The sequence below is a fragment of the Frieseomelitta varia genome, unplaced genomic scaffold (genome assembly GCF_011392965.1).
Source record: "Frieseomelitta varia isolate USP_RPSP 00005682 unplaced genomic scaffold, Fvar_1.2 scaffold_2, whole genome shotgun sequence".
NCBI classification, from domain to species: Eukaryota; Metazoa; Arthropoda; class Insecta; order Hymenoptera; family Apidae; genus Frieseomelitta; species Frieseomelitta varia.
In genome coordinates this window covers 86,291-110,117 of record NW_025109749.1, presented here as the reverse complement: position 1 = coordinate 110,117, position 23,827 = coordinate 86,291, and the positions used below count along the sequence as shown (strand labels likewise).

The 23,827-nt window shown below is 32.2% G+C and overlaps 1 protein-coding gene and 1 long non-coding RNA gene across 4 annotated transcripts in view; one reads left to right on the top strand and one right to left on the bottom strand.

The window, feature by feature from the left end:
• The window catches only part of LOC122526855 (BAI1-associated protein 3), a 104,388-nt gene that overhangs the window by 38,396 nt on the left and 42,165 nt on the right, over positions 1–23,827 (bottom strand). For all 3 annotated transcript variants that reach the window (XM_043650452.1, XM_043650453.1, XM_043650454.1), the window contains exon 3: positions 5,794–5,962. In XM_043650452.1, coding sequence (XP_043506387.1) covers positions 5,794–5,962 — 169 coding nt within the window. The remainder of the gene's footprint in view (positions 1–5,793; positions 5,963–23,827) is intronic.
• On the top strand, positions 1,075–23,793 carry LOC122526857. The gene is made up of 3 exons (XR_006306229.1): positions 1,075–1,087; positions 3,137–3,146; positions 23,668–23,793. It is a non-coding gene; the product is annotated as an uncharacterized LOC122526857 (long non-coding RNA).

Genomic DNA, 23,827 nt, shown 5'->3' with positions numbered 1-23,827 from the left:
AAAATATAAATATATATAGTAAATAATATATATAAAATATAAATATAAATATATATATATATATATATATATATATATATATATAATTTAAAATAAAAATATATATATATAGAAAATTTAATATTAAGTTAATATTAATAAATTTACATAATGACTCATATATATATATATATAAATAATATACAAATTTTAAAATTCATGTGATCAAAGTTTATGCAATTAAAATTTCGTAAAATTTTAAAATTTTCCGAGAGCTTTACGAACTTTGTGCGTTTGTTAATACCGCAAATAACGAAAGTTCAATTATTGAAATTTATTGTTAACTCAGAGGTTAAAAGTAATAACGAAGTACGATTACATTTGAAATATTTCGAATCAAATGAAAATATTTAACAATGAAAACTAACACAATGGTGGAAAGTTCAGTAAAATTCATGTTGGAAACATTCGAAAGGTGAGAGTTCAGATTTCAAGAGCTTACGCTTGAAGGTCTTTGCTTTTAAAAAGTTGAGAAGGATATTTAAATTTCAGAGCGAGAGGAAGGATCTTAACATGGTTTCAAAAAACACAACAACGTAATCCTAATCTTAGTATCTTACGGGGAATTCTTCATCCGTAAGAAACGTGAAATTACAAATATGATTAATTTTTAGTTTCGCATACTATTCTCAAAGTTCTCCGAATTGTAACGGGATATTCCAGATTCTATCTTAAACGAAATTTCTAACATGATTCGCAGGTTTATCGTTCCACGAAGTTGTGTTTGAGTTTGAACCTCACGTAGAATAGTCCACGAAATGTTCATCTATTATGTCGTAATCCTTCTATATTGCGTTGGACCATTTTGTGAAAGACAATGATTGGGATTATGCTAGAAAAGAATATCAAGAGTAGCTATTACTTTCATGAATACTCCACAAAATTCTACGCAAGCTTTCTGAATTATTTCACAATGAAAAGGTAAAGTAAAAATAAAAAGTAAAAAAATAAAAGAGTGACAGAGTGGACACGAAAAAATATTTGCACGCTATTGTATTTATTGTAGTATTTATGCTGTATGTGAGTTGATTACATTTAATTATATTAAGTTTCTAAATTTAATCTTTTTTAGATCCAAGTATATAAGTTTTACACTAAATTTTATATTAAATATGTCTTTTACATGGTTACGAAGATTTAATATTAAAGGAGGAACGTGTAGTCTGATAAAAAATGCTTTATTGGAAACTAATAAAATAATGAGCCACAGTTATGAAGATTTTATTGGAAAGGCGTTGAAAAATTAAAATGGAGAAAGGAAAAAATTAAAATAAAGCATTTCAACTTGTTCAATTCCTGATTTATCTCGAAAGAGAATTTATATGTATTTAAATAATTTCTAAAGGTATTCATTTATATTCATTGAAAGAGTTTTCACTTCCCATTCCGATTTTCAATTATTTGATAACGTCTTTGAACGGCATATAAATGAACTTTTAATATGTATTGATAGTTTGGTTGGCCGTGCATACCGAATTAATATTTCATTTGTCAAATAAATTCAGTTCAGCTCGATAATCGACATTGTGGTTGTAATTTCCATGGCGTGAGGTGAACAATACTGTATTTATCGTTTACTTCTTGATAATCTTAACGAAAGAAAAATATTCACTCATGAATTTAACTCGATAATAAAGTTCGTGTTTGTTTCAATTTTTGCTATAAAGTACGCTATTGGAAATTTTATAGAGAAACCAATAGTTTCCTTGTGCCAATATTTACGTAGAACCCATTCCAATATTACCAATATAATAATATAATATTCACGATTTAATACATTGATCGCAATAATTGGCCACTATTGTTGTAACATAATATAATAATCCAACCGAAGCCCAAATCTAATCCAATTAAAACGAAAATTAATTCAGTTTTGACCGACGTTTGAACAAAATCAAGCACATTAACTGCATTAATTTATACGATTCTTTGCATTTTACCAAAATGCATTTCCTGATCTCACTAAATTTTTGTGAGTGATATGTAAAAATAAAGTAAGAAATGGAGAAATAAATATTATATAAAATATGAAATGTAGGTTAGATTATTAAAAAATAGATTATGAAATGACTAGTTGATAATTTTCTCGAAAAATTTTATACAAGTTGGTTTATACAAGTGATGAAAAGCACAAGGGAAATCGATATTTAAAATTCAAAATGCTGCCATGCTTTTTTAATTTTCGAAATTTCGCCGTTTCCGTGGTTCATGCGATAGCCATATTTACACTTTAATTAAGATGCATTTTGGTTTTTAGTTTCAAATTCAACCAGGCAGACCGGAATCACGTCAGCTATTTGAACTCGTTTTTAAAAACATGCTTCACCCAAGGCTATACAATTTCCACAACTTTCATTAATTTCGTTAAAAGAAAAAATTGTAAATACTCTTCGAGTATGAACAATTCTGTCGTGCGGAAACCGCATACCAAAATGTATCATGGTTTCCTTAAAAGAAAAATTCATTCCAAACAAGTCGATTCTTACAAGGATTACGAGAATATCTCCCTTTTAGTCGATTTTAGACGATAAAAAGCAAAGAAAGAATAACAGAAGAATAAAAGAACAAAATCGAAAGGATTATCGTGGTTGAGAGTATTGTCGTGTCGAGAAATATCGAGATTTCTCGAGAGAGGCAATCACGAAATTGCGCGGGATAAACAAATGTATGTTAAGCTGGCGGTATCGTTGAAGCGATTGTCCGTCATTTCGATTGATCGGCACGCACAATGTTTCAAGGGAGGTGTAACTACCAAGCCGCATGCGAATCTACAAATATCGTGAGCGCAATGACAGATGACAAAATATGCGTCATCGAGGGGTGAGGGGGAGGGGGGGGAGGGAGAAACACGAGGCGAACAATGGTTGCGGCACTGATATTAATGAACGTTCACGCAGCAAGTGTATAAAGACTCGACCCTGATTGTTGTCGCTATGTTTCGTGATAAGGGGAGCATCGTTGGATTACACTTGTTGGTAATTATCACACTATAAATCGCGGGTGTGTAATATAATAAAAACGCGGAGGATGCGCAAGTGCGAGAGTAGGGAATTTATTTTAATCAGACTGCGAGTTTTTTTCATGTATATTGAATGAGATATTGAAGGGTACGGATGTGCAGAAAACATGCGAAATATGTTTATTGGACGTATTGTAATTAGACTGTGGATTTTCATCGATTTATGGAACAGTGAAAGGTGGAGGAGTACAGGGAATGAAAAACAATGTGGCAAAATATACAGAACACCGAAAGCAGAGGATTTATTGTAATTAGAGTCTTACGCGGATTTTTACGCGATTATTGGAAATTGGAAAATGCAGGTACAGAGAAAATAAATGCAGTATGGAAAAATGTATGAAATATCGAAAGCAGAGAGAGAATTCAATACGATTCGCTAATCTCTTATCCATTTGTAAGGAATTGAATGCAAATAATGCACACAGTATAGTAAAATATAGAAAATACCGAAAATAGAGCACTTATTTTACGATTGGATTGCAAGTTTGTGGAAAATTTTTAAGATGAAAATGAAATGTAAGATTATATATAAAATATTCAAGGTGAAATATCGATAACAATTATTAAACAAAATAATTTTCTATCTAGGTTCGATTTGTCTAATAACGTTCGAGAAAATGTGAAAATCTATTTACATTGTTCAGCGGAGATAAAGATACGAATATGATATAAATATCAGCAGTCGAATGATATGAAAAATAATTAAAAAATCAAGAGGAAATTTGATTTTTTTTTTTTTTTATTAAAGAAATGCAGGAAAGAAATAAAACTTTATTATCTATATTTAGTTAAAAGCGATAAATAGGTCAATTTGATTATCCTGGGTGGTTCTAGCGTCGGCCGGAAAATGAAATTACAAAAATTGAAATGAATAAAAATAACGAATGAAATCAACGGACTAGAAAAACTGATCAATTGAACTTTTCATTTCGTGAAATGGATACGCGCCGTACGCTCCGTTTTCATCCGTTACAACAATTTATTCGCAACAATTTCTTTTATTGCGTATCTCGTAATTCAGTTAACTTAATCTTCAATTTTTCACAATTATCAGAATCTTCTACCAATTTCTTTTTCATCGTATAAAGCACACACGAGAACACTATTTCAAATTGTAGCGCCGCCTTTGTCTCAGAAATGAGCGAAAATATGAAAATTACAGCTTTGCACAAGAAATGTGACCAAATATACTTGAATTTTTAAATATACACTTTGAATTTTGTATACACGAGGTGGTGTTTTGACATGTTAACATGTTTTCGTTCCCCTCGTCGCATGGTTAACTCCAAACACGAGAATCTATTGTTTAAAGTGCGATTAAATTCGACGCGCAACTGCTTTCATTACGCCGACTGAAAGTAGTTAACAACTCTATCTCGCGTTAAATGATAGCGGATGGTTGCAAGCATTTGCATTTACTCGCGCAGCGTGTCGTTACTGACACTCGTCTAGTAAACTTTCAAAATTTCGGATAAAGCAACCCTGCTCTAAAACATCGGGCAATCTTAGTCTTTCAGCTTTTCGCTTTGCGTTTGGTTGATCGATTCATTTATTTTTCTTTTTGGTTCTTCAGTTTTCTTTTTTTAAATTCTTCTGATCGCTCGCAGGAATTCCGTGACTTCCGGAAATTAAATTTTGGCAAATTATTTCGAAGCTTAAACTACCTGTTAGTTTAAACAATCGAACTTTCGGCGAATTTAATATAATTCGATTTTGTAAATTCACGTTCATTTATTTACAGAATTTTATCGGGATTTAATTCCTATAAATATTCACGCGTAAAAACAACGTAGAAGATAATTCAAAATCAAAATGAAAAATGAAAATAATTCCCTGCCAATTTCGAGAGATTAATTTATAACTCGGTAAATTTAATCGAGTTCGTATAACACGACAGTATACAGGATGTTTCATAACTTGTGGGACCCACTTCGGGAACTGATTGTACGCCTAAAAATAATGAAAAAAAGTCATATAAACATATCTGTCTTCGTTTATGAGATGATAATGAATTTTCTGTTTTAATTACTTTTACAAAAGATGCTCGAAATGACCACCTTGCATTTGAAGACAAGCCTGCATGCGTCTTGTCATTCATCTGGTTACTCTCTCTATCATTCCTGGTGTTTCTCGAATTTGTCGGAAGCCTTGCTCTATTCTATTTCGTAGTATTTCAGCATGTTCAATCGATGTTGCGTGTACAATAGATTTTAAATGTCCCCACAAGTGAAAATCTAATGGATTCAAATCCGGAGAACGAGCAGGCCACGCAATAGGACCTCCACGACCAATCCATTTATTTGCAAAGTGTTGATTTAAAAAATTGCCTAGCCACTCGGCTAAAATGCGGCGGAGCTCCATCATGCATAAACCGCAAAGACGAAGTCTAATATCGACTGGAACTTCCTCTAATATTTCGTGTAAACGCGTGCTCAGAAAATCAACGTACTTAGTTTCCCATCAAGGGAAACAGCTCCAATTAAAAATTTATCAATTATTCACCCCAATTATGATTATTATGAAAATCGAATTTTACCATCCCTGGTAAAACTAGCTTACTAGAATTTGCTCTGTTTATAAAATTCATTATGTCTCATAAACGAAGACAGATAAGACATAGTATGACTTTTTTTTTTCATTATTTTTAGGCGTACAATCAGCTGCCGAAGTGGGTCCCACTCTATATATATTATTATAAAGTAATGTAATAAAATTATTTGATGGTAGAAGCTTACCTCCTTTTTGGTAAAACGATAGGATTGCGTCAAGCTGGTGTCTCTGGACGGGGGTGGCGGTTCCTTGGCCCTGGCCTCCACTTCTTGAAGCACCACGAGCCTTCGATTTTCCTGTCGCCAAGATAACGCGGTGAAACTTTCGAAGAAGGAGCCATCTGTTTCTTGAACCCTGCAAGATCAATTACGTTTCACCTTCGTCACTTGTTGCTTCTCCCATTGAGTATCATGACATACGTACATGTACATACGTATATACAGTCATATAATAAAGATCATTTTAATGAGAAACTTGTACAGGATGATTCACGTAATTTGCCTACCTAAACCGTAACTTTTAAATTATGCGTCCAATGAAACATTGTTTGGCCATATTTTGCCTCCCTCAAAGCCACCCAGCTTTTGTAGGTAAACAATTTTTCATTGGACGCATGATTTAAAAGTTATTTCAGGCGTGCAAGTTGCATGAATCACCCTGCACATCAAATGATAATATTTACTCTGCCAAATCATTTACATTGTTTTAAACATTTATATATCAATGCGTTTTTATATTAATTCATTCATCACTTCATTACGACGCAGTCAAATAAATTTGTTAATAAAATATCTGCAGTGTTGTATATATATCGAACAATAACATGTGTGATTTCTGTCAAGTCATTTATATTATTCCAATTTTGTAGTACAATACATTTATTATTTCATTCCTATATAAAATCAAATAAATTCATTAACAGAGTATACATAGCATTATATGTATATCAAATAATAATATTCGATATGTCAACTCATTTACATTATTTACCATACTTCATTACTATGTAACCATATAAATTCATTAATAAAGCATGCTCCATATTTGCTTCGAAATATCCACGATAATTATTGCTATCTCGAAAGATCTTGAAATTAAACATAGCAGTGTAAATTTTAGAAATATCTTACTTAACTTTTTCTTTTACCTAATGAAAGTAAAATTGAAATATTCACCATGTTATCATCAACAAAAAATCGCGAAAAAATGATTTTCGAACGAGAAAGCAAGTACCATTGAAAATACTGATAAATAGATAACAATGATCGTGGTAATCACTGAAGGAGAATTCGTTCGTCTAATTTTCGCGAGTTTGCACACGGTATTTCCGTTCGTTTTTTCCCTCGCACATGCATGTGCGCTGAGTTTTGCGTCGTTGCAGTAATATCGATCAGCCGAGGTATTCCACGTTCTTTTTCTTCCTTCTCTTTTTAGCCTGCACCCCTTTTTTTTTAATTAATGTACCGTGCGAGCGAGATCGACTCAACGAAACACGTTCCGCAGCAGTTTGAAAACTGTTGCTTTTAAAAAGCATTCATAATTCCTGGATAAAATTGCTCGCGAAAGTTGACCTTTTGTTTCGTTGTCTGTCGGCGGGAGTGTAACTTTTGAAAAATGGTGCAATTTCGAGAAAACGTGTCTGACTTGCAGTCCTTTTATAATTATATTATCTACCCTTTGAGCAAGGCTGCGTTAATAAATGTATTTAGACACGTTTATTCGTTTCATTGATTTCTTATGAAAGTATCGTATTTTCCACTCGTTTGTTGCACGAGTTTCAATCGAATCGAAAATATATTTCTTCCCGACTTTAACTCACTTTAACATTTTACTTTAACTTTAATTTAATTCCCTTTCTACTTTGTTCTTTCTTCTTTCTTTCTACTTTCTATTAATATTGTTTTTAGTATTCATTTAACTTTCATTCTAAGTTCAACATTTTAACTACTATTAACTATAACTGTTTGGGTATTACCAATTACTCAAGTTTCAGAATTTTCAATTTGATTCAGTTTTATTACTGAATCTCTTATTGTTAGAAATCTTAGGTACAGAATAATATTAAATTCATTAAATTTTAATATGACGATAAACTCCAATACTCTAAACTTGATCACTAAGATGATCACTTCCCATATGTTTCTCGATCATCACCTCAATGGATATTTTATTCAAAATAGGAATGAAAATAGAGCGAGAAAATGTGAAACAATTCATCTCGTTGATAATGAAGAAATGATATCTGTTATCTAATGAAGGAAAAGTATTTATATTCAGTAAAGCCACTATATTGAATCTAATGGTACGATTAGCGGAAGGATCGGTTAGTGTGTTTCGAGTTAATGGCAGAGTTCCATAAAGTCAACAGGTGTGGCATTAATTTTTGCATTCCATTAACACTGAATTCAAACGCTCGCTTCTGACATTCACCTGATGCATTTTCATGCATGTTTAGATAAAAACGCCAGATAAAAATATTCTGCGAAGATTAAACGTTATGGTGTAGCATATTTCCATTTATTATGGCATCAGCACAAAATGTAGTTTTGTAGTAACCTGTTAAATATTGTAATTAGTATCCTACTATTTTATATAATTTTATATAATTTTCGCGATCCGCCAAAAGATCCGCGATCTATTAATCGATGATTTAACTTCAAATTCTAAAAATGCTCTTTATTTTTTAGTTAAAAATTTTTCATGCATTCTTTTTCCTTTTTTTTTTTTTTTACGTCGCAAATGACATATTTTCAGATTTCATGCAATTATCTTATTGTTAATGTAATATCTTTCATCGTTTTAGACTCGAGTCTAAAAAAAGCTATGAATACAGTGGGTGAAGAAAGTATTGGCACACCCAGTTTGTTGGCGACATCTTTGTGAAAACAAGTGATATATTAGCAAAATCTGTTTCCATAAATAGTTCGTCAAACACAGTAGCAATTTTTAATAACGAGCAATTTACAATAATAATAGAAGTATAATATAAATAATATAATACAAGTGTAATAAAAAATTTGAGAATCAAGAAGGTGCTGAGACATGAGAGGGCTGTTCTACTGTATATTTGAACAAAATATAAAATATTTTTAATGGTCAAAATTTTTAAAATATTTTTAATGGTCAATATTTTTAAAATATTTTTAATGGTCAATATTTTTAAAATATTTTTAATGGTCAATATTTTTAAAATATTTTTAATGGTTCTGTGTATTTGAACAGAATATAAAATATTTTTAATGAAACATGAAATATTTTTAAAGACAATCATCTCTTATGCTGACGCGAATATCATTCAATGACATTCAAACGAAAAAACAAAAAAATATTTCGTAACCTTTCGAACATATAACATTTCGCCATTAAATGCGGGTTAATCACCGAAATTACAAGTGTGTCGATATTTTGTCGACTCTCGAATTATTGGAAATTGCTATTGTATACATACTTTTATGCAGAGTTTGTTAACAAATCGTTCCATCAGTATTTTTTTTTTTTTTTTCATCCACCGTATATTTATACCCCCAGGAAAAAATATTCCGTTCACAGAGTACCCTGTGCACGCTTAATTGCATTTTCGCACGTGTCGTCGTTTGAAAGTACGAAAAAACTGTTGTAACGAGCGAGGATCCCTCGACGCAATAATCCTCGAAAAAAAGGGGGTGGGCAGGGGGAAAGAACAGCTTCCTTAGGAACAATAAAAGCGGCTCTTTCGAGCGACGCCCGGTTTAGAGAGGGGTCGCGGTCAGAGGTGGGCGAAAAGGGGCCGGAGGCAAAATAGCGAAATGAAAAATATGCAGATGAAAGTACGCTAAGCGAGCGTGTCTTTGACGCGTCTGAGGGATCCGCGGCTCGGTCTCGAATCTAATTTAAATCCGAAAAGAAACGACGACGCCGCGCTTCGTGTCCCGGGGGAGCGTTCCACTTGTACCTGGCCCCGATATGAAAACGAGAAGCTCCCTCCGTTCACGATTCGACGAAATAGAACCGATATTCTCCTTGATCCTACGAGAAACATCGTTTCGCTGAACGCGCTCGAGCCTGGCGCGTTATTAGAGCAAGTCTTGCGAAGTAGAATGGAAATGAAAAAAATGGAGAAAGAAAATTTGCGGGGAAATAAAAAGACAGGACAGAAAAAACCATTTTTTCCGAGGATAATCCGGTTGGAGATGTTAATGATTAATTGTAACGCCATTTCTGTCATTTTCCTCTGACGCATGAATGTATCTCGCGTTTGAACGAGATGCGAAAAAGTTCGTAACGGCGCGCGCAATTTCTCGAGTTAAATTTCACATTTCATATCGCTCCCTTAACTCGCGTCATTTTTCATTTAAATGAATTTTGTTGGAAATTTTTGTTACGCAGAACATACGACAGTGATTTTGAAACGAAATATCCAGGATTTTTGGAATCTAATGATGACAGGTATCTGTAACCCAAATATACTATTTAATATTGAAGTTTCTTTTAATTCTTCCTGTTTGTTCTTCCAAATAAACTTATCAAAATTTTGTTAATTATTAAAATTAGCAAGGTTAATATCGATTGAAATTCACAGTATATTTTTTCAAATATAATAAAGGTGAATCTGAAGAACTATCCCTTACCATTGTGTTAACTCTTTCAATATTAAAAAATAATGATCCTAACATCGTGATTTGTAATCAAACACCTCCCGAGAAAGTTGCCTCATTTCTATTATTTCACATACGTATTTCGAAATACTCGATGCTAATTATTTTACCATTCTCTCCCGTGGAAGAACGATTTTCCTAATTATTGTACGAGAATTGACAGATAACGTGTCCGAACGTTTGTACGTGACCGCGTATGAAATCATCGGCTATAGAGGTTGAGGTATTAAACGACACAAGCGATAGGTCATTAATCTCGAATCTATCGATACGTTCATCTCAACCAAATCCGCTGTATGATTTTACCACACGCACGCGATACTGTTTAGTCATCACGGATGAACTACAAATGAAGAACTATGAAATTCCAATTCTCTCAAGTGAACTTTATATTATTCTCTGCAATATAAAAATTTTTTACTCACTCATTTAAATCATTCGTTGGCAAAGGAGTTTCAACTAAAATATTTTATGCTTATTGTATATTTATTATATATAATGTATTAAAATAATATATAGTAATATTAAAATATATATAATATATTACATATAATATATTAAAATACTTTACACTTTTTATGTATTATTGTATTATAACATATTACATTGTTATTGCATTATATTAAATATTAATATATTATGTACTAATATTAATATTAAAATATTATATTAATATCATATTAATATCGTTATATATATCAAATATATATAATGTATTAAATATAATATATTAAAATATTTTACATTTTTTATGTATTATTGTATTATATTAAATATTAATATATTATGTACTAATATTAATATTAAAATATTATACATAATACGTTATATATATCAAATAAATATATATAATGTATTACATATAATATATCAAAATATTTTACGTTTTCTATGTATTTATGTATTCATTACATATTATCTACTTTTCTTCTTTTTGACTTCAATTCTCGTTTGTCGTTTTACTTCGTACAAACTCTTTAAACTCTTCCACGTTATTGGATTACACTGCACGTGTAAAGCGTGCAAGTTCAGGTAAACGCGAACGGATACTACTGTTTTCTCTCGTGTTTCCCTCTTTCAGCGCGTTCTTTATCTTCATCTTTGTCTATCTTTATCCTCGTCCCTCTTTGAAAACCCTTCTTAAACCCAGCCATTTTCTTTCTAAAAAGTAGCTTCCCCGCTGCTTTCTTCCTCACCTTTGTCGAACACGCGTTGAATCGCGTCACGTGTTTCATTTCGCACCTCTCTTTGTCATCTTTGTAAAGACGAGCCGAGGATAAACGAGATAAATGCTTAAATTCCATCTTCGTCAAAGGGCATGAAACGAATCGCGAATCAAGTTGTTGTAAATAAATGTCGCTTCGATTGTTATGGAAAACGATCTGGACTTTCTTTCGATATTATGTCAATTCCAATATAAATACGAAATTTTTAAGAAATTAGTTTGGAGAGTTAACTTTGCATGTCGAGAACATTTCGTCCCAAATTGCAACATTTTCACGGTATATTTAAATGTAAATATATTTAAATATGTAACAAATGTAAGTATATTTAAATGTAACCCAGGCAAAATGATAAGTTTATTACTTCTCTAATCATTTCTATCCAGTGATATTATACCGACGAGTTCAAAAGAAAAAGAAAGCGACGAATTATTGTATACGGTTCGGTCACTCGTTATGGTCCGCGCAACCGGTTGCCAGCGCAAGGGGTCAAAGAGACAAAACGAATTTCAAAGATTAATTTTACGCGACGATGCGACTTAATTCTGATCTCTTTCGCGCTTGCGAATCCTAAATATTTAAATACTTGTGAAAATTATAGTTCGTTGTTCCTTTGCTCTGTTGTTTCATTTTCCTCGGGAAACGATCGCGTCGTAGATCACAAATGTTTTTATAGCACCTCGGTCAGTTGACTGCATTAAGTGATTAAACGATCTTGTCAGGAAGCGACGATCGATGTAGCGAGACGTTACTCAAGAAACACACGACCGTTCAGTGCAACGTTACACATTCTGCTGGATTTATGATTCCTTCGAGAGGATTTATTACAGCCTGATTTGAATTTATAGTGGTTCGGATTAAAGGACCCTGCGAGATATTTTCTATACGAAACATTAGAATTACAAGGGTGAAGCTATTATAAAGATTAAGAAATTTCCGGAGAAGCGAGTAAATCCAGCTCCCGAGTATATTATGAAATAATAATATTCCGAAAAAGAAAATGAGAGTGAAAAAAATTCAGAAAATTGAAAATTATGTCAAACTACTTGACAAAACTTCGCTCTTTGAAACTTAGAGTGAAAGAGTAGAGCAAAAGAGAGATAAATTATTAATGAGTCTAATAGAATTTCTGTTCAGCTGCAAACTTTGGAAATTTTCAAAGATCAAACGGATCTAGCTTTCGAAATTATTGTAGGAAATAATAATGTCTCCAAGAAAAGAAATCTGGAGAAACTCGTGGACTGAAAACTTGGCTTTTAAAGATATTTTGAAAATTCTATCGAAAAATTGTGTCGAACGCCCGACGCAGAGTAAGTAAGGAGGAAGAAAAAGTAAATGATCGATGAAGTAATTAATTGAATTTCTGTTACAATTTTAACGTTGGTGAATTTAATCGAAACGCGTTTAAATCGCAATTCACTCGGTCTCACACTGTTGAAATCAAACGCTCGACGCAGACAAATGCGACGTCAAAAGGATCTGACGTTTTCTTAGATGGAAGCGCATTGTTACAAGCGCATCCCGCTATGCTTTGACAATGAAACCGACTTACGTAACAAATGGAGGCAAAGGGCAACACTTGATCGTTTCTCGTACTACGAAATCAATCTTACCTCTGTTTGATCAAGGAAAATAGAACGGAGGAGACGATGAGAAAATGGACGATTACATCGTGCATTTAGATTACGTCGTTTAGAGTTCCACTTTCTCTTATTAGCGTACAATTTAAAAATATATAGTTTACAGGAGTTTACAGGAGAAGATTGTTTAATTTAAAAAAAGACATCTAGAAATTGAAAGTAGAAATTAAGCGAGAATAATGTTATTTTAAAGAAACTCAATGATAATGTTAAATTATTGACAGTGAATTAATATTCAATGTTATTTATTACGTTTGATTTTTTTTTTATAAAAATCGAATAATGATTGATAATAAAAATTGATTGGTGCAATAAAAAGTATCGATCTTTCGAAATTGTTCTTTCAGAATCTTTTCGTATTTAACTGCGACAATTCTATTAAATATTTCTGTCAAAGGAATTAATTAATTTCATCTGATGTCAATCTTAATTTATTTGATATCACATTCTACGAAACACCATAAACTTTATTATGTTATATGTAACATTACATAAGAACATATGAAGAAGAAAATATGAGAAATTAGTGTTCCAAAATTTTATCACGTATTTCCACTAAAACGTCTAATCAAATTAAATTAAATTAAATTAAATTAAATTAAATAATTTTCGAGCTCCACATCATCTACGTGATACCATGGTAGACTACGAAGTAGTCAATCGAGGTCAGATATTTCTAAAATACAGCACACGCGAATTTTCTGTACTCACAGTTGAAGTTAAATTTAACCTGTGCTTCCTTTCAAGAATTCGATTAACATCAAATGTTCTGGCAACATTCTGGCAGATAATGAAAGGATGATTAATCGAACCTTTCAATTTCTTGCGGCATAAAGAAATTAACGAGGTAATGAACAGATCGTTAAACTGTAACAGGATTTATGGAACTTGCTTACACGGTATCCGCGTTAAGTGGAGTTCTTTAGTGCCTGTTAAACTTCCACATACATACATACTCGATCGTATTCTGTTCGTGTTACGTGACGAAATTCTTCGACGTTCGATGACACTCTTGACAAAGTCTACTTTGTCAGATCGATACACATATTCAACGAACTTTCTAATCTATCGTCTACTGCAAAAATACTTGTCTTTTCGTCTCCAGAATCTCAAATTCCAAGCGAATTATATATAAAAAATAATATATGAATAATAAAAATAAAAATAAATAAATATATAAAGTAAAAATAATAAATATATATGTAATAAATATATATACAAATAAATCTCAAATTTTCGCGATCTTAAACTATAAATTCTATATGTTCCAAGTTTTTTGAATAAAGTTCTAAGCTTCCTAAGTAAAGTGTTCAAAAAAAAAAAAAAAGAAAGATATCTGAACAACAGCGTGATTAAATGGAACGTCGACGAGGCAGGAAAATAAAGACTCAGAGCAGCAAAAGCTGGGAGAGCAAAGGAGTAAAACGTAAAATAAGGAAGACACGGTTGATATGATGCACAGGAGACGCCAGAAGGAAGAAACGTCCGAGTCGGAGAACGAGATAGAGAATAAAAGGAAGGAACGTCCTTCTCGTTAACAGGCACTCGATATCATACTTGAGGAATACGCCACGCTAACCTCGTTAAATACAGCTTGATGCGCTAATTTGTACAAAGGAGTCGACTCGTTGTATATTAAGTCTAGCAGGATTTAATTTTATTAATAAACGTCCGTGGCGAATATGACGATTTCCTCTTTTAACTTATTATACATCCACGATATAACGATAAGTACATTATAATATCCTAAAACAGGATATTATTCTTTTTAACGATGAACGTGAGACTATAATAATGCAAAATAATAGCAAAATTTAAAAAAAAAGGCAGACAATTCGAAGACAGATAATGCAATTTTTTAAAAAGTATAACAAAGCTGATAGTTGTCAGATACATGAAAATTTAGAGTAAAGGGAACGGTTTTTCAAATAAAATTTACCGAACAATTTCGAATAATCTTTGCAAGAGTGACCTCGAGTCGACTTGCGAAAAAGTTGAATTGAAAGGGTTTCTTTTGATTCACGTAATTCTATTAATCTGAAATTACGATTCTTCCAAGAACGAGATTATAGTTTCTTTCTCTTTCGATGAATTTCGTGGTGAATCATTTGTGTAGATTTCATTACAGAATATCGAACGTTTAATATTTGAAAAGCTTAATATATATCTGCTTGCGATGCTTGCGAAATTAAATTTTATTTATAATTCCGAAATTAATCTTCAAATTGAATTTTTAATCGTTTCGAATAACAGATGTAAATGAGGTTTCATTTAAATGATTAATTTATTTATTCAACGACCGTGATGATATAGAGGAAGTTCTTTTACAATAAAATTGTCATCGAAGTTTTGAAAAGCTGTCAATCGCGTATCAATAACTCATTAGCTTATGACGACATTGTACATGAACTTTCATAACGATTAGATTGACTCATTCCAGAATGAATATCGTGTAATAACTGTCATTTCTAAATTATATTCTCTCCGAAGTGAACATTTTTCTAAGAATAATCTACAGACTACTTGTTCTTTGTTAAATCATTAACAACTAACAATTAACAATTCGCAAAATGAAAGAAATTGAAATAGATTCATTTACTTCAATTCTAGATCTTCAAAATAGATTGCTTCAAGTTCAAAATATTTAATAACAAAAAAATAGAAAAAATATGAAAAAAGCCATTTTTATATTTACAATCTACTTGCAATGTATAAAATCACTTCTCATCAGAAATACGAAAAATGTAAAACATTCTTCTATTTATAATATATTTTAACACTTTTATATTTATGATATACTTATAATTATGAAAAACCACTTCATTCTAACCAGAAATATAAAAAATATAAAAAAACCACTTTCATATTTATAATATACTTGTAGTGAACAAAACCACTTCATTCTCACCAGAAATATGAAAAATATAAAGACACTTTTACATTTATAATATACTTATAATTATAAAAAACCACTTCATTCTAGCCAGAAATACAAAAAATATAAAAAAAACCACTTTTATATTTATAATATACTTGTAGTGAACAAAGCCACTTCATTCTCACCAGAAATACAAAATATATAAAAAAAGACACTTTTACATTTATAATATACTTATAATGTGCAAAACCATTTCATTCTCACCAGAAATAGGAAAAATATACAAAACACTTCTATATTTATAATATACTGATAATTATTAAAAAGTCACTTCATTCTAACCAGACATACAAAAAATATAAAGAAAAGCTCCAGAAATCAAACATATAAGGAAATTCCAAAAATCACCATTGCGACGTGACAGGTCCAACACCATCACACAGACATTAAACAACAGAATTGCAATTTTGAAACGAGTCTCTTGCAGTCACATCTCAACAAGTACAAACGCAAGTAGCTCATTCCCTTCGTGCTCCAATCTCAAGTGAAACTCCTCCCCCTGAATTACCGCGTTCCGGCAATAATTTCGTCACCGTCGCCGACGCACGCGAGTAAATCTGACGCCGTCCTCGTCCCGGCCATGGTTTATTTAATCTATTCGACGACGGCGGGGCACAAAGAGCGCTCTCGCTGCCCTGGAAAATGGAATTTCAATGCGGGAAAACGTTCACGCGTTTTCCTCTCTTCCCTCTGCTGGTGCTACGGCTCCAACGGTTTCTGCGTTCGTACCTACACTTCCGCGAGCTTCTTTGACGTATCCCGGAACATCTGTTGCTGAAACCAGGGCGAAACGGGGGCGCATCGAAGGTGAGACGTATCGATAAAGTTCAAAGGGGAACGTCGAGGAGAGGGAAGAGGAGGATGGGGAGGGCGGCGAGATACAAAATGATACGTGACTCAGAAACGCGCGTACCCAAAGGCACGACCGTATGAATCATGCCTCCGCGTATCCACGCGACACTTTGACCCGTCCCTGATAACCGTCTCGTTCTCTCGCTCCACTCTGGGTCTCGTACTTCTTCTCTGACCATTTCTGAATGAGATACAGGTTTCTCGCTCGCATGCAAATCGAAAAGATTTCTGACAATGAGAAACGTGGCGACCATCAGTTCTTTCAGATCTGTTTCTTTGTTTTATTTTGCGAATATTGAATATTTATTTATATTTTTTTGGGGGGAAGAGTGGCTTTCTATGGCGTTGATTTTTTTCTTTTTCTATCGATCTTTGTAGATTTTTATTTTGCGAATATTGAATCGATCTTTGTAGATTTCTATTTCGGGAAGAGTGGCTTTCTATGGAATTTCTATCGATCTTTGTAGATTTTTATTTCGCGAATATTGAATCGATCTTTGTAGATTTTTATTTTGGGAAGAGTGGCTTTCTATGGAATTTCTATCGAACTTTGTAGATTTTTATTTTGGGAAGAGTGGCTTTCTATGGTGTTGAATCGATCTTTGTAGATTTCTATTTTGGGAAGAGTGGCTTTCTATGGTGTTGAATCGATCTTTGTAGATTTCTATTTTGGGAAGAGTGGCTTTCTATGGAATTTCTATCGATCTTTGTAGATTTTTATTTTGGGAAGAGTAGCTTTCTATGGTGTTGATTTTTTTTTCTATCGATCTTTGTAGATTTTTATTTTGCGAATATTGGATATTTATTTATATTTTTTTTGGGGGAAGGGTGGCTTTCTATAGTGTTGATTTTTTTTTTTTTTTTTCTATCGACATGAGAAGTATAATCAGTAATCTTTTCACGATGATACGTGCACGCTCTTAGGTTTGCTTTTTTATAATTTTACGCTATGCTATTCTTTCGTTACACTTTTCTCTTATTACGGTGTTAGTGTTTGCCATCATCTGACAATTAGAAGAAGATTAATTTCTTCGGAATTAGTTTCTTCTACTCATTCATTTTTATTTTTTATTACATAATTTTGTTCTACAAAGAGAATTCATTATTCTGTCTCATCTTCTACGACGTTGATCATTTCGAATTAAAATAATTAGTTTCCGTATTTGTATTATAATTGGTGTTCTTTTCGTTGACATAAACTTCAGCAGAAATTTGTTACTTTCCCAAAGTAATTAATTTTCAGTGTCATCTCCTTTGACATTTTCAATTATGTATTTATCATTAAGTACATTATATATCGCAAAATGCGAATGCAAATTATTCGCGTAAACGTGAATTATAAAATGCGAATATGAAATGTAAATCATGATACGTAAATATGAATTATAAATTATAATCTTTCATTATGAAACATCAATATAAAATACGAATACGAACCGGACGCAACATAAAATTATAATTCCGTGGTGATGTTCATATTTCTTCAATGTTTCACTTCAAGTCAGAGACCTCACATTATGCAAGTATAATTTCAAATTTCTTTCACATATTCCACATCTTTCATCATCTGATTTGATTTTATATCAAAAAGAACATACGTACGTACATCTGTGTTTATTTTTCTTCCAACATGTAATTTTGCCTTACTTTAAGAAAATATATTTCTTATTCCAATGATTTTCCTCATTATCCGCGAAGTGTAAAATTACGCATATTATACTCACGTATTTTCAACCCCTTGTCTTATGACATCGTCGTAGCGCGTAATTATGGTTTCGATTTGCGAAACTCGCGAAATTCCAATTCTAAATTTCAAATTCAATTTCTTTCGACTGAACATTGACAATTATTATTGAAAATTACATATAATACATATAATATTTTATAAAATTACATATAATACATAATATATAATATTTATATAATATAACATATAATACATATAATATTTTATAAAATTACATATAGTACATATAATATTTTATAAAATTACATATAATACATGTAATATTACATAATATTTCGCTACTTTAAACGCCTTAAATTAACGTTGCAATTTCACCATAATACATATAATATTTATATAATATAACGTATAATATATATAATATTTTATAAAATTACATATAGTACATATAATATTTTATAAAATTACATATAATACATGTAATATTACATATAATATTTCGCTACTTTAAGCGCTTTAAATTAATGTAGCAATTTCACCATAATACATATAATATTTTATAAAATAACATATAGTACATATAATATTTTATAAAATTACATATAATACATATAATATTTATATAATATTACATATAATATTTCGCTACTTTAAGCGCTTTAAATTAACGTTGCAATTTCACCAAGTAATAATTGAAAGACAAGGAGTTGAAAGATAAATACGGAAATTCGTTCTCCTACTTGTCGCAAAAGTCAATAGTGAATAGTTCGTACAAAATTTGAATGCCACGGGGATACCGCTCGATGAAAATTTACGATTCGCAATTTTCACAGTCGTTCGTGTCTTCGGCAACGGATGACCGTATAACTCGATGGTCCTGGCATCCGGTTCGTACGTTGTTAACGTCAGAATGGACGTTGATGTCGTATATCGTCCTCTTGTTCCTCGCCATTTCTAACCTACTTTCCGATAAGATTTGTTTTGGCCCGGTAACTCGGATAGAAAATTCTTTCCCGTTTGCGATTGTCATCGATTAAAAGTAGGAAGAGAAAAACGAGAAGGAAGGGAATAAAAATGAACTAGCTAGTTTTGAAGACGACACGAGAAACGAGTTTCAATCGAATGAGCTCCTGGTTGAGATAAATAACAGAGAGAAAAGGAACAGCTAGACTACGAATTCTTTTTAAGATCGTGTTTTTTTTCATTTACTTCGCTTTCGACGTGTACGTCAATCGAAACGATTGTCATACTGCCGGGATAAACATCGTGTCAAAGTCGATTAGCGACAGACGTTCGATTATGTCAAACGTGATATAATCAAAACGTCGCATTGTATTCACCTCTGCTATCATAGTAATAATACACAGAGATTGCCACTAATTGGAATTCTTCTAAATTCACTCTTGAATTTTCAGAATATTAAAGTTATATCAAATTTCTAAATGTTCGAATACTCGAACAGGGATCTTCGAGATCTTCGAATTTACAAGTATTTGAACTTTCAGGTCGCCCAAATTCCCGAATTCCTCTGAATTTCTTCGATTTTCAAATATTCAAATCTTCGCTTGAATATTGACGAATGTTCAAAACTTCAAATGTTCGTACTTTCATAACATTCTAAAGATACTTTCGATCTCTGAATCTCGAAATTTCTACATCTTCTAAATTACAAAAAAAAAAAAAAAAAAAAAAAAAAAAACGCGTGCAAAGGAAGTTTAAATAATTGGGTAGTTTTCATTCAATCAGCTGTGTTGTGAATTTCTGCTCTCGTCAGAACAATAAACATCGACAATCTGGGAGATGGAGGAAAGCTTTCAGTAACGGCGAGCTGAACGGTCAATTTATCTAGGAATCGTTCAATTTCTATGAAATCTGAAGGACTACGGTATCATTGAGCTGCCTTACGGCTCATTACCCCTAACGTTTATTCGCGTAGCCAAGGGGATGAAGCGTAATATCGCGAACAGATGGAGGGTGGACTAGTATGCGAATTCCAAGGATTAATCTTAAGCCTCCTGTCGAACTCCCATACAGTCATATCCAACAAAACTTCACATCGTTTTGGTCGTGGTTTTGGTTGTCGGAGGATCATCGATCGTCCCGGTTATGTACTCCGATCCTGTGTAACCTACTGAGCTAAATATTGGCCACGTTGCGATAAAAGACAGTACAGGGAACAAGAAAGACGATAAAAGAAAGATTTCTTTTGGCCAGGATTCGCTTGTCTGGCACTAACTGGTATTGACAATATTTTGAAAATACGGAAATTTCGGATGTTCAGGAATTTAGTAATTTGAGAATTTGGGGATTCAGATATCGGGGAATTTGGGAGGTTGAGTTTAAGAACTCGAGGAATCACGGAATTTTGGTGAGAAATCGAGGAATTTGGAAATTTGGAGAGAGGGAACTTAGGAATCCAGAGATTTAGAAATTTCGAAATCCAGGAAGTGAAAGATTTGAAGATCTACGAAATTTAACAACTGGATGATTCGAAAACATGGAATTTAATTTGGCAACTAAAAACTTAGATACTTGGGTATTTGGAAGTTTGAAAGACTAGAAACTTAGAAATTCATAAATTTGCAAATTGAGAGAATTTAAATTTGTCAAATTCTGCAGACTGAAGCAAACAACAAATAGATATAATCTACTAATACAATAAATAAAAAAATAAATATAATCTACTAAAAATAAATATTCATTTACTACAGTAAATAAATAAATAATAAATCTTTTCTAATCCCAGACAATTTTTCTTCTTCAAAATCGCTTCCTTCGTTCACAATTTTACCAGATTCTCAACTAGGAACATCCGTCAGCAACCGAGCGTCTTCATTGAGAGAAATTCCAACCAAAGCTAACGAGGTTGCTTATTTATTATTTCAATTATTATTAATTCCCCATCGTATTATCAATTATATTCAGACAAACGATCGCTTCTTTCATCCCTTTGTTCACTCTTTTTCTCGAAATCTTTATCGTCTATCCCCTCGATGAGGCAGCCCAGAGGAATTCCCTTTTGTCCCTTTAAACTGTCGCTTCTTTCTTTTTTCTCTTTTGTATTTTTAATCGGACCTGTGCCCCAGTAAATTCGACGTATCGTCAAAGCGTTCGACTCGTCTGGGGGATTGAAGGGCGACACGATTCTTTCCTACCACGTTCCTCCGAGCTGTTCGAGCGCGTAATTTATCGAACGAATAAACCGAATCGCGGATAGTTACCTCCGACGAACACGTCAATCCGCGTGAACTGCGGAGAACGTCTTCATTAATAGACGAGTAGTTCAGACGTGGATTGGTTAGTTAACAGTAATTGCGTCATTCCTGTGATTACTGTAGAGTAATTAATCTAATCAAGCGGCTGAATCGCTCTTGCGATTGTGTTTCGTTATTTCCAATTTACTTTCCCTGGAATTCGTTCGTGCAATTATTGTTACTATTGATCAGTTACGATACTACGGTTTGAATTTGTGCGAGTAAAGTAAAGTAAAATTGAAAAATTACGCTTCGTAAAGGAGCCTGGTGTCGAACAGTATTTTCAATAAACAGAATTCAACGTATCGTATGAATATTTAATAAAAGTCGTAGGTACAACAGTTCTTTTCAATTATAAAACTCCTCCTTGATCATTTAGTAATTTTCATAGTAACCAGGCTTTTCAACAACTTCGACGATAAATATTGTCAGCCAAATACAATGTCACTTACTCGAATTTGAAATAAAATTCTACTCAGACTGGCGTCCTCTGATAATTAATTAACTTTCGATTATAAATAACTTCCAAGATGCTGCACCAGAAGTACAAAAGAAAAAATATTTATAAATTACATCATTACTAATCATAATCGACTTGTATTGAACCTGATACCGTCACAGGTAGCAAAAAATTGAAATTTCAAACACATCCATATTCAGTTGCCTTTCACGTAGCAGTAAATTATTTGATTTCCCTCATATCCCAATTTAAAATATAATTGAAACACAATTCGACAGGCCGTGACAATAATTAATTGGCTCCCGGTGGAAAATTAACTTGCCAAAAAAAAAAAAAAAAAGAAAAAAAAATAGTTTCGCACAAAGAACAAGCAATGATATTGATTTGGATAGTCTAAAAATTTATCATACCCGATGTATCGTGTGTGTAACAAAATAGCACGTTGCTTCCTTAAATTAATGACTCGAGGCTCGTCAATAAACGCTCATCAAAAACCCTCGACCAACACATTGAGACTATCTCTCGTCCGGCGAGTAGTGCTTCACACAGGCCCAGACAGCGATGAAACGACGCGAGCTACTCTTAATCTTGCTCGCTTAGGAACTTAAGAAAGATGCTAATCTTATTCAGCCGCTAATTACTCCGGCAGTTAATTAACGCGTCGGCTCGGGAGGAAGGCGTGGCCTGCTGGACAGTCTCGAAAAATCTTTCCAACAAATCTTCTCAACACTTCCCTCGCGACCGAAGCCTCAACAAGTGTCACGTTCGTCTCACGTCATTGGAATTTGTTGGTCATTCTCTGCCAAAGGAAAAAGAAGTGTCAGAAACTGAGAGGAAAGAAAAATATCTGTCACATCCACTGTTTTTGCTTGCTGAGTTTCTTGAGCTTGGTAAGTTAATATAGATAGTATAGTATAGTTAGTATAGAGTTAATATAGTTAGTATAGTTAGAGTTAATATAGTTAGTATAGTATAGTTAGTATAGTTAGAGTTAATATAGTTAGTATAGTATAGTTAGTATAGTTAGAGTTAATATAGTTATTATAGTATAGTTAGTATAGTTAGAGTTAATATAGTTAGTATATAGTATAGTATATAGTATAGAGTTAGTATAGTATATAGTATAGAGTTAGTATAGTATATAGTATATAGTATATAGTATATAGTATATAGTATAGAGTTAATATAGTTAGTATGTAGTATAGAGTTAGTATAGTATATAGTACATAGTATAGAGTTAATATAGTTAGTATAGTTAGCATAGTATAGCATAGTATTCAATATAATTAATATAATTATGGTTAAATTATTAATTAAATTAATATTTTTACATATAATTCATTTATATTAAAATTTATGTACATTTATAAGAAAATTAATAAAAAATTCTATATAATAGAAAAATTTTAATGAAAATTAAATAGGGGAATTAAAATTAATAATGATAAATTAAAGTGCCAGCAATAGCGGTTAAACTTGTATTATAAGTCAATAATTTGTAAATTTTATTATAGTAAAAATTATTTTTATT